The sequence below is a fragment of the Thunnus thynnus genome, chromosome 8, assembly GCF_963924715.1.
Source record: "Thunnus thynnus chromosome 8, fThuThy2.1, whole genome shotgun sequence".
NCBI lineage: Eukaryota > Metazoa > Chordata > Actinopteri > Scombriformes > Scombridae > Thunnus > Thunnus thynnus.
In genome coordinates this window covers 26,766,603-26,786,642 of record NC_089524.1, presented here as the reverse complement: position 1 = coordinate 26,786,642, position 20,040 = coordinate 26,766,603, and the positions used below count along the sequence as shown (strand labels likewise).

The window sequence follows — 20,040 nt, the reverse complement described above, 5'->3', positions numbered from 1 at the left end:
AAGGCACAACTGCACAGACATCAGAGTGGAGTTCATACATAAACATTGTTATAAGACAAGTGATGTTGGATCCCATCTGTAAATATCTGGTGCTTTGACTGCTGCTGTGAGTCACTCAACATTTCTGGGTCTCTTATGTATCAAATGAGTGAATCCTAGCCCTTTATTACAGGTTCAAAACACCTCCACAAGCACCCCCCCTTCACCATTAGCTACCTCGCCTGGTTGCTAGAGGAGGGAATGATGCCTTTTATCTTTCTGTGTTACAAATATGCTGCAGCGTGGGTTTAGATTACAATGGTGACACCTCACTAACATCATTCATTAAAAAAAAGCAGGAGCCAGAGCTTCATTTGCACTCAAAAAACGGTGAGCAGTATCAAGTTTAAATGTCATCAAACACAAGTATGCACAGTATTTACCCACTGTTATCAAGAAAACAGGCTATCCCATAATGTTGCTGGGGTGGAGTTCACTGTGGCGGCTGTGATGTGGTTAGAGGGACAGCTGTGTGTGTGTGCACACCTAGCAACCATGCCTGCTCACGAAACCTGGGCACTAATTTCATATTTCAGCGCAGCCGCCTGTCATCAGCACTCTTATCAAAAATACATACCAGAACATAATCACAGAAGGACTGGATGCCAAAATACCTCAGAGCACATGAGCACAAATGAAAGATGGGAGAGGGAGAAGGAGGCATGTGGGGGGTGTGACAGAGAAGGCAGAAAGAAAGTGGGACAAAGACATGATACAGGTTAAATCAGAGCGGTGGGGTGTTGAAAAAAAGCAGCCGCTGAACCAATTTGTCAAGTGAAATATCAGCAAATGTTTTCATCTTCTGCAGTTTCTTCTAAAAATAGATTTCACCGCCCTGTTGCCATTCATGCATTGCACACTGAAATATTGTGTGATTGAATGTATTTCAGAGGTCTCATCACTTCAGCATGTTGAGGACCGATAGCTCTGACATCCAGTTCTTTCTGCATGAGTTCTTGTGAGCTATGTGTGTGTGTTTGGGGAGGGGGAGGGGGGGGTGCATTTGTACAACATTAGCAGCCATTAACCCCCTGTGTGTGTGTGTGTTTGTGTGTGTGTGTGTGTGTGTGGACAATTCACAAGTTTAGGGACATGTCTGAGCAGGTCACCAGCTGTAACACAACACTGGGTGGTTGAACAGGATCCATGTGCATCCTATGATTCCACACAAAAAGATACGGTTGAGAAACGTGCAGAAAACATGCAACATGAGTGAGGAAAAAAAATGGGCTCTATTTTTAGGATGATTATGGCATCCATGAGTAATACTCAAGAGATAAAGGCAGACTATTTGTAGTTTACTTATGGGAAGCTAGCATTATAGTATAAGAATATTTTTGTTTTTATGGTGTTTTTTATTGCAATATTTTTTTTTTTTTTTTTTTTTAATTGTATGACAACAGTCAAGTTACTGTATAGCAAGAACTTCTTCCCCCCCCCCCCCCTCTTCTTCCTAAAAGAAAGTTTTGTCAGGACATCCAGGTAGGGGTCCCACCTGTTGCAGCAGCTTGTGTATAGCTTGCATATCCACGTGTAGGTGGAGGGGGGACACGAGGGAGGGGGGAGGCTGACCAGCGTCCAATCAGATCTGAACGCCTCTCCAGCCCTATAAAAGCCGCGTGCGCTCCTCCTCTGCAGCAGTGCCCGCGGATCCCTCTTCCTCCTCCTTCGTGTATTTTAACTCTACTGAGAGACACAGGAATCACTTCACCGATTTCATCTGAAGATTTTGTCCTAAAGCTTTAAAAGATTTGAGAAAAGAAGATAGTTTTGTCTTCATTTTGCTTTTTTTTGAACGGAATTGACAAACGGACAGTAAAAAAAAATGCGTCTGATCCAGAACATGACGACCATAGCGGAGTACGCAGCACCTGAATGCTCGGTCCCCAACCGGGTCATTAAAATAGCTGTGATAGGAGGCAGCGGAGTTGGGAAAACAGGTAAGAAAATGAACGGAAGCGTAGCGTCGTAGTTTATTCACAGCTCGGCCATAGAGTGATTCATTTTGTCTAATTTTATGCCGTTTAACATCCTATATTTTGTCTTTATTTCAGCGCTCGTAGTGAGATTCTTAACGAGACGCTTCATCGGAGACTATGAGAGAAACGCTGGTGAGTTACGGAGCGATATATATATATATTTGTTCAGTAAGAAACCGCCTAATTTGTCTCTTCAAGACTGTGAAACTGTCGGTTTTAAAATGGTTTTATTTGGTTTTGTGTGCGCAGGTAACCTCTACTCCAGAGAAGTCCAGGTGGATGGAGAACAAGTGACCATCCAGGTTCAGGACACCCCTGGTGTTGAGGTAAGAGCTCTTTTTTTTTTTTTTCCTTCTCCCCTGAACTCAGACAGAAACTAGACAGATTACAGTTTATGTTCCCACGGCTGACTGTAAGGTAACAGAGCTGACCGGGTTCAACACATGAAAATCTGTTTAAGAGCTGTGGATAATCCAATATAAAGTTAATATAATCTAATTCTCTGACTGTTAAAGTCATCTAAGCTTCTCTTGACTGGGCACCAGTCCAACACCAGTGTGTGTGTGTGTGTATACATATTTTTTTTTGTCCTGCTAGTAGAGCCTTTCAGTCTGGCTGTCTAATCTCCTATTTAGGTTAATGGATGTCTGAGGCCAGGGTAAATGATACCCTGATCTACATCCAGACTCCTCAATCACCCACACCTCTCTGTTCTGGAGGAGTAACCCTATAGCTCTTGTCTGCCTCAGTCAGCATTCCAGTCATTACAAAAGATCAGTTGCATAAAGTTTGGGAATGTTTAATCTGGCATGAATTCACTTCCATTCAGTTTTAGGACAGAAAAGTCTGAATGTGTCTCAAAGGAAGTGCTGTATTTTAATCAGTTTTTCCCTTCTTTCCTTCCCAGATGGCAGATAATGGAATCAGTCTACCTGATCATGTGACCTGCTCCATCCAGTGGGCTGATGCAGTTGTGCTTGCATACTCTGTGACAGACCGCCGCAGCTTCGACCTCATCGATCAGTTGCACCAGCTGGTTGTTCGTGTCGGCGGTGCCAATATGCCCCCGGTCATCCTGCTGGCCAACAAGGCAGACCTGCTGCACCTGAGGCGTGTCGACTCCCAGCAGGGGCCTTTGCTGGCAGGAACGCTGGGCTGCTCTTTCTACGAAGTATCTGCTAGTGAGGACTACAGCCAGGTGCACGGGGCTTTCCACAGGCTGTGCTGCCAGCTAGCCAAGCAGCCGCCGCCCGCCCCCAACTCCTCGCACAACTCTGCCAGCGCTGCCACAGAGAAGAGGCGCTCGCCCCTCATCCCCAGGCCCAAGTCTCCCAACATGCAAGATCTGAAGAGGCGTTTCAAGCAAGCGCTGTCAGCAAAAGTCAGGACTGTCACCTCGGTGTGAGGAGGGTGAGAAAATGACAGTGGTCCAAGGTGGCCGCAGACAGAATGAAAGCATTGAAGGTGGAAGAGAAATGAGGACAGAGAAGATGCTTCTCAACTGATGTCCTGTACCAGTAAGGCTGAAGAAGGCGGCTGTGAGATGAACAGTGGTAGGTTCTGTAAAGCAGGAGGTAGATGAATCTTTACAGAGGTAATGACCTCTAGGTGGACAGGTATCTATCCTTGTCAGACACCATGTATGAGGAGAAGCCGTGAGGAGGTTCATCAACTGTTCAGGAGTAGAAAAGACACCAGAGAACACAGAGGCAGCCGTCTGAGGCCAACTGAATCCCAGACATCCTGCATATAAACTCTGAAACTGTTAATCAAGCTCTCCTGGCAACAGCAGCTCTGAAGGACTCTTCTACTTATTTTTAGCTGTGCTGCCTATTGTGGCTGTTCTTTTTCCAGACTGCCACAACATGGCACCACTAAATGCTGGTATTATTATACCAGACACTTGAGCCAGGGCTCTGTGCAGCAGCATATGTGTGTATGTGTGTACTCAGTCTCTTGTATGTCAATATTTGCAGTATATTTCTTACATGATCCAGAAATATTATTGTGCATGATGGAGTGATGAGTGGAGGGGGAAGGGGGGGGGGGGGGTGATAGTGGGGCAGCAGACACCGTATGTAGCATGTGGCAGTTATTATCACTGATGCACTTTAAACAGGAATAGTCCAAAAGGGCCTATTGTTATTTATTTGTTGCAAAATCACATTTTGTTCACAATAAAATGATGATGAATTGGATTATGTCTCTGATTTTTTTTATTTTTTTTAAAATCATTTTGCACGGGTGTATGCACTGCAGGAATGGCTAGAAGCACCATCAAACAAACAGTCAAAGTCTACATGGTGTCCTTGGCTCCTTTGACAAACATCACTGCTGCTGTAAAGATGATGACGCACATAGAATAAAAGACATGAATAAACCATTTTCACTTAAAATGCTGTTATGACAGCAGCAATGATTAGCATGAAGACAACAGAAGCATGACTCTACAGTGGCTTCTCAGGTCTCGCTTCTAAAGCTAAAAACCTGGTGAAGTCCTTGACCCCAGAAAATCAATTTAACGAAAAAGTTGTTGAAATAACCTGAGTGGACAGCGACGGAGGAGTTCATGTTAGTTTTCTCAGAGCTGACCTTGTTTTATTAGGGACTCATCCGAGAACCGCAATCTCCCAGAAGATAAGGAGAAAATGATATTAAGCTCTTTTCCAATTAAGTCTGAACGTGTGTTATTACGTTCAAGATGTATTTATTTACAATTCAGAACTTAATTAGTGAATTCTGAATATCCAATTTCTTTCTATCAGATATGATAGGGAGCCACAAAACCTGAGGATTTACTGAATTATTTCTCTTGTCTCTCTGTTTGACTAAACGTGGGAGACTCTTGTTACTCAGAAACGATGTAGGTGGCTGAAATTACTGAGCTCTTGCTGAGGTGATTCATGTCAGCGAGAATAAAGAGAGTCCATAGAGTGAGAAGGAAGGGGGAGGGGGGGAGTGCCGGGAAGGTGTAGGCAAGCTCTAGGTGTGACTGAATTATCGTCCGTAGCAGACAGTTATTCTGCTCTTATTTGCTACCATGTGACGTGGCGAGGTGAGAATGGATGCTAACAGAGAGTGTGTATTCTCTCCACCACAACAGCACACCTTCCTCTGTTCACACCTTCACTTGTAATGAGTTCACACATGCGCCCTGCTTTTAATCCTGGTCAAAACGGCTAACAACTGAGTCTGATGTTCTGAAAATGCAAAACAAAAACCACAATCACAAGCATGTGTTTGAAAAGTAGATGATTTAATTAAGATTTGATGCAAGCGTGCGTCGTAGCTCTACACCCGTTGCAAAAACTACAAAGTGGCTTTTGACAAACTTTGGCAGAATAAGAGGGACAATGTCAGTCACACATACAAACATTAATTTTCTTTATGCTCTCCAAGAAAAATAAGCCCAAAAGCGACTATTATATAATAATTTTACAGTTCCCTTCAGAATTAAATCTGACAAAACACATCCACATAAACACACAGGAATGTTTCATCAACATGTTTCTTAATTTGTATAAGATCTCCATGATTTCCACTTGCAGCTTTTAACAGAGAATGTCATTAATCCAGCCTGACTCACACCTGATGAGGTGCTGAGATGTTTGCCGTGCATGTGTCCTTCCACGTGTGCATGCAAGCATTTCCATGTGATGGCCTCAGACACCGATATCGGGCACCAGTCTTTGGGAGGTGAAGAGCAGGTCGGGGATATCTGTTGGCCTCAGCAGTCTGGTGGACAGAACCAGCACCTGGAGCGGAGCACAAACACGTCCGTTAAGGTTAAAATAGGTCACCGTGTGTAACTCGACACTTCTAAGTGAAGAAGACATGTGAAAATTGGTAATCAGCAAGGTGCATGAATCAGGCGCCTTGGCAACTGCTAAATTTTTATTGGTTACATCTGATTACCTTCGCCAAGGGGACTATGCTTTGTTTTTGTGGCATAACATCTCAAAAACAACCTTTTAGTTGGGGATACATAACCTAAAATCTCTTTTTTGAGTATAAAATACTCTTATAGAATGTTAAGAATGAGACAGAAGTTGTGTTTTTACCTAGTTTGGGGGGAAAATCATGACTAATGAGTGATATGAGTAACTGTGAGCAGCAGTGAGTTAAAAAGTAATGACATCAACAAAGGAAAGAGTTTTCATTTATGTCACAGATTGCATCAGTGATGGATTTTAAAACATATTTTGTGGTTGAAGGCTTAATTAATGACCATCATGAGGGCAAAGGGACACTTGCTGTTTCTCTTCTAGTGCATCGCCTGATAAATGTTCCCAGTAATTGCACCATTAGACAGAATTCTGCTGCCTATTTTTATTGCACTGACGGAGCACAAACGTTGAATAACTGGCCTAAATCCCTACTTTCTCACATGCTGCGTAGCAATTGGCATGGCTGAAAATTAAAAATATAGGAAGGGCGAGCCTTCAAACATCACACTTTCACAAGTATACAGTTGTGAAGGTTTTCTGATCCTATACAGCTATGGTTATGGTTTGATTAGATTTAGGATTTTAGGATAAAGAAAAAGATTAAAAACAACTTGGTTACTGTCACAACTTCATCTGGACTCGTTCACAGTGTTTCTTGGTTTTCTTTTTTATTTGTTCATAAGAGATGAGCATTAAGTGATCAGTTTATTAAAATGCTCTTAGTTAATGTGGAACAAGATGTGCATTCAACCACTGTGTGCAGCTGTGACTGTCAATGTCACAGCGTTTAATACAGACTTGCGCCGTGTTGGACGTGCTGCCGAAATCTCACTAGATCCAACCTAAGATTGCTGTCGAGACTCTTACATAAAACGTGACTCAGGAGCTTATTCAGACATGAGGCCCGCATGTCAACGTTTACGCGATGTGATACACGTCTGAAAAGAGATGTTAGAATTCATTGTGACCTCTGTGAATCCCTTTGTTCTGCGCAAATAAGCAAACCTTCAGTACAAACTTTTTACATTCACAAGTCAAGAGGGGGTGAGAGTTTGACACTTAAAGGGCAGATTTTAGGTAGAGTATCACCTGAGCAAATGTCAGTGACAATAGATGGAAAGTTAAACAATGGCTCAAGGAGCAAGTGACTGAATTTTGGTGTGGATCCAAGACTTCTTGGAAGTGCTTTTTTAAAAACATGTTAAAGATTTGAACATTCTTCAGTACTTCACTTGAAAGAGAAAAAAAAACAACCCATATAGACATACGTACACCGTGATTTTCTTTTGATAAGTGTATTTTGATGCAGATCTGGACCCAGATGTGGTTAAAAAAACTTGAGCACTGTTTCACTGCTGTCTAGTTAGAATGAGAAGCACAGTCCTCTTATGTAGTAAAACAGAGCAGCTCTGTTCCTCTGCAGCAGTGTTGCTTTAACACTGGGTCAGCACCTAAAACTGGCGGTGAGTCTGTTTATAGTGGCAGAGGACGTACGTTTCCAAGGAATTCTGCCCAACTAAAATGTGCAGTTTGGTTTCAGTATGTTGTGCATGTACAGTACAAAAAAGTGCCAAAGTTTTAGGCACTAAAAGTGAGGATGCTAACAGAAATAATGCTATAAATGGTTTTTATTTACCCATTAACTTCATACAAAGTGCATAAATCAGAAGAAATGAAATCATTGTCATGCTGCAGAATAAATTTGGCATCAATCAGACACCTCTCTCATGGTATTGCATTAAGAATAAGAATCTAAACATCTTCAGCAGCTAAAACATTTGCACAGTACTGTATGTGCTGAGGTCAGTGTGTGTGTGGGCCAGCAGGATATTATATAAGCTCGTCTTTATTCAGTCTCCCTGATTACAGATGGAAGGCTTTGATCCTGACCGAGCCTTTCATTGCCTCTGGCCTCGTTCTCGAAGCCTTTTATTAAGACAAACCCATATTACTCAGCCTGATCTCCCTGTTTGCCCTCCTCTCACCCAGAGAAAACGTATTCATCTGCATGTTTTGCAGTTGGCAGTGTGGATTGCATATATAATCAGCACTTAAACTCCCCCCCCCCTAAACACAAAGGCAGAAAGACACAACATCTCATGTATGAAATTACGGTAATTAATACAAAGATCAGACTGCACCCTCACTTCTACACCTGATGTGAGCCACCTGTGTATGTAGGTCAGCGTTTATGTTCATTCACTCACATTCTTTGCCGCGCCCAGTAAGAAATCTGTCAGTATGAAATCTGTACCAGGCCCAGTATGAAACATGTAGGATGTATTTTCATTTGTAACCTGAATGTGTATTTTAATGATCGTTTTACAGTCTACAGGGACAAAAATGTTTTTAGAAAAAATTCTAATGAAGCAGCAGCAGCAACATGTAGCTTCTGAAATGTATGTTGATGATTCATCCACACATAACCTGTATCTACAATGTTTTCAGTGATAGAGATGGAGAGTCATGCTCCATCACTGTTTTATTGTATATTTTGTGTTTTCATTTGTCAGAATCGAACACTGAACTATCACACTTTGCTTGCTGCAAATTTCCTGCACTGGCTGATTCTAATAAAACAACAGCCTTACACACAACCTACCACAAAAACTCCATCATCTTTTCTGTCTTTCTAACTCTGATTCACTTACTTTTTTGCAAGATGCGGAAGAAATATTCTGATCTTTTACTTCAGTAAAAGTAGAAAAACCACAGTGTAAACATATTCAATTTAGTTAGTTAAAGTAAAAGTCATGCATTCAAAATTTTGCTTATAGTATAAAAGTATTATCAACAAAACAAACAAAGTAATACAATTAAAAGTACTCATGATGCAGGCAGAATGGCCCCTATCAGTGTTATATTATTAGAGATCATAATATATAATTATTACTGATGCATTAACCTGCAAAACAGAATTTGAATGTTGAAGATGGTTGGGGTAGAGCTAATTTGAAATATTTTACACACGTTTGGGTAGATGCATCATACTTTATGAGCTGGTCACATGTTTTGTTTGTCAAATCTTTGCTTATAACGCATAATGGCATAGAAATATAAAGTATCATATTTGAAAAAGCGAATTAAAATACTCAGCTAAGCTTTTCCAAGTCAACACAGTACCTGCAAGTCTGGCCAGTATCAAAAGAAATCTAGTCTCAATACTTGTTAGCATGACATAACAAACAGTTAACACATGTAAAATGATCATATCATTTTAGAACCACAAGTTCCATTAAATTAAACGCACAAGTAAACTGAGCTTCAATTAAGTTGTATCAAGATAACTTGATATTTTATTGTTTTAGCATTCATTTAAAACAAAGTGATTCTGTTGGGGAGATAACACACAGTAATACTACTTTTACTGCTCGTCTTTGGGCTGAGTAAACCCTGGTGTCTTGCTCCGTTTGGTTTGATCCTAAATGATCCTTTTACTGCTTTCAGAGGAACTTGAGACATGAAAGAACAGTTAAGTCCAGCTCAGACGCAGTGAAATTGTTCTTTTCCCCCCACAGGCCTTTTACTACACACAGTTAGCATTATCCACGAGGAGATCTGAAAGACTTCACCAGCCCTCTTAAAGGGACAGTTTGAGAGATGATCCCTGTGTTTAGGGATTTGATTTGCATTGGGAGAGTGAGAGAATGTGCCAAGATATAAATAAGTAGTTTGTGTTGTCAGATTTATAAATTGTGTACAAATGTTTTTCCTTCTTCCATGAGGAGCTGAGCTTTGTACACAAGTAATTGTGAAGTAGGAAATGCAACCACGACTATGTCGACATTGACATCTGTTGGTCACTTGGTAGTCGCCACATGTCGTATTTTGTCTACTCACCTGGGTTCCTGGTTTGTGAGTGGTGACAATTTCCTTGATTAGACGAAGCTCTGAGGGCGTGACTCCACCGACCAGGAAGAGGAAGAGCAGAGGGTTGTCGCTGGGATGTGGACGACTCACCTGTGGAGTTGAGATAAGACATTGTGATTGGTCAGTGTATTTTTTAGGTCATGTGAGGTGTTGATTATTTTTTCCTATTATAAAACAGGTTTGTGATAAACAACACTTTGTCCAGGAACATTTAATCATTTCCTCTTCATATAACCATCTGCGGTTGAGTCTGTGTCTTGTGGCTGAGTCACTGCTCAGCTGGACACTTGTGATATTGTGGTGATGCTGATGAGAGTGAACTCCGCCGGGACACAGGTCGCTGCGACTACAAACAAAGCTCAGCAGATGATTCTCACCCTGGTGTTATGATGGCCGACACGTGGTCATGTAAGCAGGTGTACACACACACACACACACACACACCTTCATACAACACAAGCAGACACATAAACAACAGCACCACATCACCTGCATGTGGAAGCTCTCACTAAAGATGTGTTTTAACAGCAGGGTGAGGTCTGGTGTATCTGCTGTGCGTGATTGGCTGTCCGGGGGAATAATGGCTGTGTGCTATTGGTTGGTCAGCTGCACTCAGGACACATCCGCAGCCGATGAATACTAACCAAGCAATCAGAGCGGCAGGGGGCGGACCCAAGGCGAGAGTGGCTGTACACGTGAAACACCAGCAGGCTGGGGTGAAGCGTGTCAGGCATGATTCAACGTGGGTTTCTCGAAAAAAATGTGTGAACAAACGTTTTCTCGTGTATTCTGCTCATGTTATGTTTTGTGTTTTCGAGATGGATTCGGCGGCGCTTGGTGACTTCTCAGACACACCAGCACCATGTGCAAATAGACCACCACCTGCGTGTTGTTGAAGAGTCTGAACCATGTGCACTGCCATGGGACACACAGGGAAGGAGGGGCTTATGGAAGCGTGTGGAGAGGGGGTGTGAGGGGGTGTGTGCCAGATAAAGTGTAAGTGAGGAGAAGAAAACATTATTCCATGATGAAGTATATCCTCCGGCTTTTTTTAGAGGTGCAACCCACTCGTTTTTTTTGATACATATTATTTAGATTTAAGTGCCTCCGATAAATTTCCATGTTTGTAATGGAAATGGCGTGTTGCCAGTGTTGCTCACATTGTGTGAGAGGATCAGTATATCCTTTATGACTGCTGCCCTGTTCTCCTGATCCACTGTCAGACATCCCAGTCTTCTCACATGTACATTTACTTAAGTAAATACTTTTACTCCATTACATTTATCTGACAGCTGACAAAAACAACTAATTGTTAAATATTAAACTAGTGGCTTTAAACCTTTTTGTCTTGTGAGCATTTGTATAAAATGAGTGTGTAGTTGTGGCTCCTCGTTAAGTTTCCGATGTCTATCAGTTGTTTAGCAGTTCCACCAAAGAGACATTTCCTGCCTAAACTTCTCACATGGTTTCATTTCAATAACTCTTCAAATGAGCCAGTATTTCTCACGCACACACATACACACACACACAAATCAAAGATTAGAAAAGAGTCCAAAAACTGAAAACATATTTGTGTAGCCGAACTTTTTTTTTTCCTTTCCTCTCCCATTTATCATCTCACGACCCCTCAGATTTGTCTTGTGGCCCTTTGGAGGGGCCTGACCCCTAGATTGGAGAACACTGGACTAAACTAGCTAACTGTATACAAAGTAGTTAAAGGTTTGCTCTTCCTCAAGCAGCTGCAACAGTGATATGCTGCTTACACATTGATGCAGCAGTGACAATCTAATTATGTCATATATAATAATATTTTGGTCACAGAGGCAGATTTTCTGCAAAGAAGTAACTCTACTTTTAATACTTTGAGTAAAATTAGCTGTTAATACTTCAATAATTTCACTTAACTAGGGTTTTCATTGCAGGACTTTGACTTGTAATGGAGTACATTGTTGTATTTGTGTACTTTTTCCAACACTGTGAAAAGGTCACTGCAAGAATTGTAGACAAAGTGGCCTCATCTGCTGATCAAACTGTTAATGGTTGGACGAATCAGTAGTGCTAGTGAGCAAATAACAAATTGTGCTTCATAAAATGTGAGAAGTCCTGTAAACTTTGGACTTAAAATGTTGTATATTAGGTGTAATGTTGAGAAACTGTGGCTGAATTAACTTTTGATGGAGCAGGGGTCAGACTGCTAAACAGAGACTAAACATGGGACACCAAGCACACACACGTACCCAATTAGTTACAAACAGTTATAGGTGACAGTTTAAGCAGCGGTGCACAAGCTCACAGTGGGTCATAACCCAGAATGCAGGGTCTGCAGAGTGTTTAATGATATAAAGTATGAAGTACACAGAAGGCCCTGTGGTTAAAAATAGATGTTTTATTGGCGTGTCTTATTGCATGACGGGTGTGCACTGTGCTCCTATAGAATACTCTAAATTCAGGTTTATAGGTTTAGTCTGTCTGAGTTGGTGGTTCGTGGGCCAAGTTTCTTAATTTGTGTAAAACCAGGTCATGGTTACACAACCGGTCTTATTCCCCCCCCTGGGTAATCATCAGTTTAAGCAGGCCCAGATGTTGGATAATCAGACTGTGGATAGTGATCTGCTCTGTGGTGGATATACATTACCCACAAGCCCCAAGCTACATGTCTGTTGCACAGAAACATTTGGCCAAAATATGAACATAACCCAAAGATTCAGGTTTCTGGTTTTTGACTCTGAAGATGCAGTGCACGTTGAAACGTTAGTTGTTTGCACCTCTGTAAATTGCTAAAGTGAATTGTGTGCTCCAGTATATTCTTTGGGTGCAGACTTTGAGAAGTGGCACATTGAACAGTTTGTAACAATTTGTCCTATTCTGAGAGCACCGACCTCTGCCTGTGGAGAAGCTGAAGCGCAAGAGATTCATTCAACTCCAAAAGTTCAGGTGCATCTCCCCTGAGGTATTCACAACATTAAAAAAACAAAACTGTAAAATAATGAATGAATAACTAAATGAATGATTTCACACGTCATGGCAATGGTGGAATAGATGGGGAAGGCTGGATGTACGTGTATGCGGCGGAGGACGTCTCTTATTATTTTTAGGACCATGGCAGGTGAGGAGCTGTTTTTGTCTGGTGCCAATGTTCTTGTAATGTATTTAATATTCAACATGTTTGCGAGACAAATTGCCCGTGAAAGCATTGGCAAGGCAACTGTAATCAAGTCACAGATTCAAATATGTCATCCGTGGAGTCTTGTGATTGGTTGACTCACTCAACGTGAAAGCATCTTTTGTCAGATGGAGGTAACACTTTCCGTGCTTGTCCCTGAAATGTTACTAGGTCTTGAGGTGGGAAATTGGTGGTACAGATTTCCCTGAATATTGATCCCTGCTCCCATTCACACATGACCCCATGCAGGAAATGTTCCTGAACATTTCAGGGATAGACTGCATGTGTGAAAGGGGCTTTATACAACAGAAAGTACTGCAAATGTAAAAGTTGTGGTTACATCTTCTGTTGAGCTTAAGAATTTTTGTTCAACTTCTGGATGCCATGATTCTTGGTAAATGCACTGAAGACAGTTTGCAGTGATTGTAGGTGGAAAAACCAAGAAATAAAACATTTTTATTGCTGATCTTTGGCTCCTACTGGCTGATTGGAGAAAGGGCAAAAGGGGGGCTGCGATCAGTTTAGGGGGGCAGCATGTTAAGCTGTCTCAGTGAAGAAAATTGAGATCCGTAAATGTGAAAAGAAGCAGCTGGCGACTCCATGTGGAGACACGTGGATGTTTGCCCTATAAAATGTGATCCTTGTGCAAAAGTATTGTGTTTTTCTTTCAGAATCAGTAACTGTGTAAACTGACAATGTTTGCTGTGCGTCAAAATCTCAAATGTGTGAGTGAGTGAATTGGCCCACTAAGGTAAACATAGTATACATGCAGACATGGGAAGCTTACTCAGCAAATTGTTAAATTAGGTCAAGTCCAAGCAATGGAAGAAGGCACTTCATTGTCCACAAAGGGTGGCTGGAAAAGGAAGGGTTAAGATGATGTGACAGAGTTGACCCCATTACATATAAAAATGTGTGTCTGTGTGTACATGTGTGTGTGAGCACTGTCTGACCTTCATGAACATGCTGAAGCCGGTCTTGAGCAGGTCGGTGAGGCCTCCGGACATGTGCTCGATGTCGGGGCATTCGTGTCTGTCAGGGTGGAAGACTTCCTCCAATATCTGCCGCAGGAAAGGACGATAGGTGGCCTGGAAAACACACATGAACACGAAAGTTAACACGCAAGACACCTGCACTGACAGGACTTTATTTATGTTTATATACAGACATGTATCAATTTTACAGTGAAATAAATAATCTTTACATAAATATGTGTGTATGGATGTGATGGAGGAGCTGTTGGTATGTCTTCCTTTGAGTCCCTGCATGTTTGTGTGAATGGCCGTGGGTGTGAGAGACAGTCGCGCTATTAACAGCTCTGCTCGGCTAAACAGGCCGCTGACTTATGAGTCACTTCAGGAAGAGTGTTGCAATCAGGTTAAAAAAAAATTCCTGCATTGTTAGATGTGGCTGAAAACAGAACTTTGGCTCATCATTGAGCAAGTGTTAAAGGGGAAAAATCTAATCAAAGTTTCTGGAAAGAGATGTTGCTGCTCAACTCATGGTCCCCAGATGATGAATCCTAATGACTTTGATGATTTCCTGACTTCTCGGACCACCATGTTGTTAACATTCTTGGCTTTTAGTAAGATGTGAAATTTTTATTTGTGCAATACTTTGGTTTATCACTAAATAACTGCAAAATGAATGCCATTCCCATCAGCCTCAGCTGTACTTTGTGTTTCGTGCTAATTAGCAAATGTTAGCATGCTAGCACGCAAAACTACAGTGGTGAACATGGTAAATATTACACCTGCTAAACATCAGTAATTGTAAGCATGTTGGTATTTAGCTCAAAGCACCAGTGTGCTTAAATGCAGCCTCACAGAGCGGCTAGCATGTCTGTCGACTCTTAGTTTTGTTTTCACAACATTGTTGATATTTGAGACATTTGAATACTGAAAGTCTGTGACATTTTGGCTTGTTTTCGATGTAGCTCAGTGTGTATGTGCGATAAAAAACATATTCATATTTTTCCTATGAACACCATCACATGACCTGCCCTGCTTCTCTAAAATGGTAAACAGCACCTGCTTCACTTCTCCATAGTTATGAGCTGCCAAGCTTTCACAATAGCCATAATATTTTATTACTTTGAAATATGCCCTTGAAGGAGATGAACTGCAGAGCTTCAAATAAAGCCTCATAAATGCCTTCTAATATTCTTAGCAGCAACGGGGAGTCAGCTTTTTCTGCCCAGCTACCCAGCACAGAATGAACCATTTATAGACCTCAAAGCTAGCAGATCAAGAATTCAGTTTTTTTTTTGGTTCATGGGAGTGAACTACGCTGTCGTAAAGAACAATAAAGAGCCAGATAGGACTCGGCAGAGCTTTACTTTGAGTCATCTGAATAGCAGAACTTTTAAAACAATCAGGCTGATTATCTTGGAATCATTTTACATGAGTTCACAATTTACTGAAAATGTGAGTGAGGTAAGAAACAAAACTTTTTCTTTTTTGGGATGTTGTCAAAAGATCATCTGAGAAAAGACTGTTGAGTCAGGCAATAAACACAAACACCTACACACACACGCAATGTTGTCCAAATGCTAATGCACCCAGGTGTTTCTGCCCACAAGTATCCTCTCACCTCAATATGGTGTATCAGTATGTATCATTCTTAACAGAAGACTCACAGCTTCCCACTCCTCTGGTCCCTGAGGAGCAGCCAAACTAGGCCTGGGGATATCCTGAATTACATAAACTAACATTTACAGCCAACAACAACACTTTGCTGCATGGGTCAGCCTGCACAAACTAAGCTCGGAGTAAACACATTAATGATTCACCTCCGGCTAAATAACATGTTCGTGCACGCACATACATGACCAACAATATCGCAAGTATAAACGACCGATCCTACCCACAGTCACGCGCACTCCATTTTCATCTGCTTCCCAAAAAGCTAAAAGCAATCCTATTAAATCAACACCACAAACACCCACATGATAAAAACAATATTAGAATTAGTCATATGATAATGCCAGTGCTTAAATATTCCTCTGCACACACACACGCACACACACACACACACACATACACACGTGGGTATCAGTTTCCCCACAGGTTTTCTTGGCATGAGGTGGATGAACAAATTAATTTTCCAAAACAACATGGTGACAACATCGAAAACACACACAGGACAGAGAACAGAACGGGCCGGAATATTTTACTGAGTCAAAATGATAACGAAGTTGTGCTGTGCATCTCATTTTAATCCCTTAAAACAATGTGCCAAGTTTTAATCAGCACAGGCTATGTGCTTTTTTGTCTTTTAAAGGGTGAGTTCACCCAAAATTCTCACTTACCGCTAATGGTATGTAGCCACACAGGTAGTTTTGGTCACACACACACGTGCACACATATGTGAAAATATTAAAACTGCCACAGAAGACGCTGCCGGTAGTTTTGCAATAGGGACGATTTGTTTGGTAGAAAGTTGTTCCAGTGAAAATGGACAGTGCATTCTGTGGGTTATTCACAGTAACTGATTCTGTTAAATGTATTCATGTAATGTATTTTTTTAACAGTATGACTGAAATTCTTTTCACCTCCATTGTAAAAGATAAGGCAGAAATCTGTGACACATATCTTAAAACCTGGGCAAATAAAAACTATAGGCATGTACAGATTCCACTATAGTATATGAGGAAAAAAATATTCTTTTGTAATTTGGATGAACTACCCTTTAATTACTATTTTTTGGGTATTTTATGCCTTTAATTATGTAACACCAGTACAGAGAGGACAGGAAACGAGGAGGCGAGAGATGCAACAGGTCCCCTCCCTGAACTTAAAGTCTTTCAAAGGAAACAGTACTCACACAGAATGAAATTAAGTCGTTTTTTAAGGAATAGTTTTGGGAACTGCAATTATTGTGCTTGTTTGTGTAACTTGTGTTCTTGCTAAGAGTTAGATAAGAAGATTGGTACCACTCTCGTTTTTGTACATTTAAGGATATGTTGGTTTTCTTTTTAGCCTGGTGCAGTGTCTTTCTGGAGTCTCCGCTGGTTGCTGGGCAACCTCATGGTGATGACAAGACTCCAGTAAGTCACTGGCCTGCACAAGAAAATGACCAAGCAACTATTTCTTTGAATGATTTATAGATGCACAGTGATGCACAGTGCAACTTCTAGATAGAGACATTATAGACATTATAGGGAAATATGAGAAAAGATGTTTTTGTAAATTGGGTGAAATTACCGTCTTATGTCATGTCATGTATGTCTTCCAAAATCATGTTAATGTATCACATGTATGACATTATGTTCTCATCAGAAGACAAAAATGAACACAGCCAATACTTTACACAGCTTCTATCAAAATGCCAATAAAATGCACTTCTGTAGGTGGAAAATACATCTAGTCAAAGGTGTGTATGCTTTCCATGGTGCAATAATAAGTTAGTAATACATATGTACACCGTATACACAGTCAGACTCTGATGAATCATTTTCTTGTCTCTATGGCTGCATATTGGTTATGCAACTCTTGCCTTGCCTCGTTGTTCTTAACAAAGATTTTATATAAGGGTGAGAATTCTTGCAGCAATAAAATAGCTACCATTAAGTGTTCCTCAGACAAGCAGGAAATGAAGCCCCTCCCCTCCGTTGAGGTCAATACATAGCATTAGACTCCAGCTGTTACAGGCTCCATCACTCAGATTTCATTGATGTATTTTTTCCAAGAAATTTGTCAGCGCTCAGTTACTCACAGCTTGACATGTGCTCAGGAAATGTGCGATTTTCATGCAGCTCTACAGCGAGCACACATGTGACAGTGCAAGCATACAGGAGTGATGCTGTCTGCCGGTTTGATTAATTATGGTTGGAATAAACAGAGCGTGACTGGAGCCAACAGAGAAACTGTGCTGTTCTCATTTATATTACTAAACCCATTTGCTATTTTCAAGACACTCCTTCACTTAAATGAACTGTGAAAGCTTGATTATTGAAGATAATAGTACTGTGCAAAGTGGTATTCATCCCACATTGACCCATCGCTGTGTTTGACAGGGTCTTATTTCAGGCTTTTTGAGGAACAAAATCAGCAATTTACATGACATACAGTAAAAAACCTCTCATTTATGTCTGAACCCAGAGGAGGAGAGCTCGGCGTCGGGGGAAGACATCTTGACCGACAAGTATCGGCTTCATCAGTGGAAGGGGATGCGTGCTGAGTGCAGCTGATGGATTTTTGAGGTTTCTCAAGAACAGGCGGTAGCTGGAAGATATCACGCTGTTCTCCTTTTATATGAAATCATTTTCATAATTCAGCAGAAATGAGGACAGACAGTCCTGTCCTAACAGAAACACAGTGGCGCTCCTCACATGCGTGCACACACACACCCCGCCTGTACAGTAACAAAGATGTCTACACATTTTGACAAAGCTGACTTTATATGGTGCTCTGCCACTCAATGAGATTGTGAAGTAATAAAAAAGCTGCAGGAAAGCTTTTTGACAATTAAGGGAAAGAACAACAGAAGTAAGTTTAATGCAATCAGTCTCACAGCTGCACAGAGTTCTGGATGATTTTATACTGCTGAAGAAAACTAGGAGGAAAATGGATGAAAGTTAAATGTTGTTATGCTCATATAACAACTTATCATAATACATTTTCAAACATTTCTTTTTATCAAATCTTCCTCCTGAACGCTGGACTCCTCCATTGAAAGCAAAGCTTTGTACCTCATTGCTTAAAGAATGGATCAATGACTTATGTAAGAAGTGGGGAGATGAAAACCCAAATCGACAAATCAACACAGCAATAAAACACAAAAAGGGAAGAAAACAGAGGTCCATCCAAACATCTGCTGTTGTAAAGCTTTTTTTCAGGCTCAACTCTAGTTCCTAGAATATTTCTTTCACTCTGCTGTCTTCAAAATACTCAGCTAAGAAATAAGTACGACGTGTCTTAAACTTTCGTCGGCTAACCTTTATTTTCTTGCCCTATAATTCTCTGAAAAGCTACCCAATCAAAGTGAAGGACAGTGGGAGTGAAGTCTGTTGATTGTCTGTAAGAAAAGGTAAGAATCTTTCACAAGGACAAAGATGCACAGAGGGGCCCTCCTGAGTTACATAAGCTTCAAGACACAGACAGTTTATGAAGAGGCTCTCACAGTGAACTCCTTCTCTTGTGCTGTTTGCCTGTGTGACGCAAACAGGAAGGCGACAAAAAGAACGCGGGCCAAAGGTCCTCTGCTAAATCTCTGCCTGCCACATCCAGAGTACAGAAACAGGTAAACAGAACATCAGCCATGTGTGACAAACAATTATTCCAAATATTCAGCTTGTCTTAGGTGTGCTGGGGAATATACTCATGTCGTTTAAGCTGCTGCGGTGGTGGATAACAGTTGATGTGTGTGTGTGTGTTTTTTTTGATGTTGACACACTTGTCAAAAACTGTTTGTGTGTCTCTGACCTGGTGAACTCCATCGCTGGCGGTGTAGACAGAGCGTAGTTGCTTGAGGTGATCTCTGGTATGGCTCAGACCTCGGAGGGTCTCGAACATCTCCTCCACTGCAGAGTGGGCTCGTTCCGTGGTCAGCTCTCCGGGATTTGCACAACCTAGCAACACACACATGCAGGATTACTTAATGATTACTAAATGAAAATCCACTAAGTTTCTTTCTTTCTAACACATGCAAGAAAACATTCGTATCTGCAAAAAAATTGGGCTGTAAGATGAAACATGTTGGCTTTTGTGGGTAATTTTCTCAGCTGGGTGTGCGCTGAAACCAATTATTAAGGTAAACGCTTGGAAGCGAGAGGACAAGAGCTCCTTTATTCGAGGAGAAAACACTGCTGTCTAATCAAAAGCTAATGTTCCCTCCTTTCTAAAGAAGTGCGGATGGAAGCAAAGAGACTCGCTGTGAAATAAACTTGAAATGGCAGAGCTTAAGATAAGGGGAGAGACACACAGGAGAGACAGTGACAAGAGAGTGGGGGGCTGGAGGGAACAGAGCATAGGAATGTGAGTGAGAGGTAAACAGAGAGAAAGTGAGAGGACAGAGAGATCCTGAAGGAGGATAGAGGATG

At 41.3% G+C, this 20,040-nt stretch overlaps 2 protein-coding genes across 2 annotated transcripts in view; one reads left to right on the top strand and one right to left on the bottom strand.

The window, feature by feature from the left end:
• Positions 1-1,657: 1,657 nt before the first annotated feature.
• Positions 1,658-4,216, top strand: rasl11b (RAS-like, family 11, member B). Its single transcript, XM_067597602.1, has 4 exons — positions 1,658-1,979; positions 2,094-2,150; positions 2,268-2,344; positions 2,926-4,216. The coding sequence occupies exons 1-4, from the start codon at positions 1,865-1,867 to the stop codon at positions 3,421-3,423; spliced, it is 747 nt and encodes a 248-aa protein (XP_067453703.1). The 5' UTR covers positions 1,658-1,864; the 3' UTR covers positions 3,424-4,216.
• Positions 4,217-5,253: 1,037 nt separating this feature from the next.
• Positions 5,254-20,040, bottom strand: part of scfd2 (sec1 family domain containing 2) — an 87,577-nt gene continuing 72,790 nt past the window's right edge. The window contains exons 6-9 of the mRNA XM_067597599.1: positions 19,424-19,569; positions 13,952-14,086; positions 9,806-9,925; positions 5,254-5,773 (exon numbers count right to left, since the gene is read on the bottom strand). Of these exons, the coding sequence (XP_067453700.1) occupies positions 5,681-5,773; positions 9,806-9,925; positions 13,952-14,086; positions 19,424-19,569 (494 nt within the window). The 3' untranslated portion in view covers positions 5,254-5,680. The remainder of the gene's footprint in view (positions 5,774-9,805; positions 9,926-13,951; positions 14,087-19,423; positions 19,570-20,040) is intronic.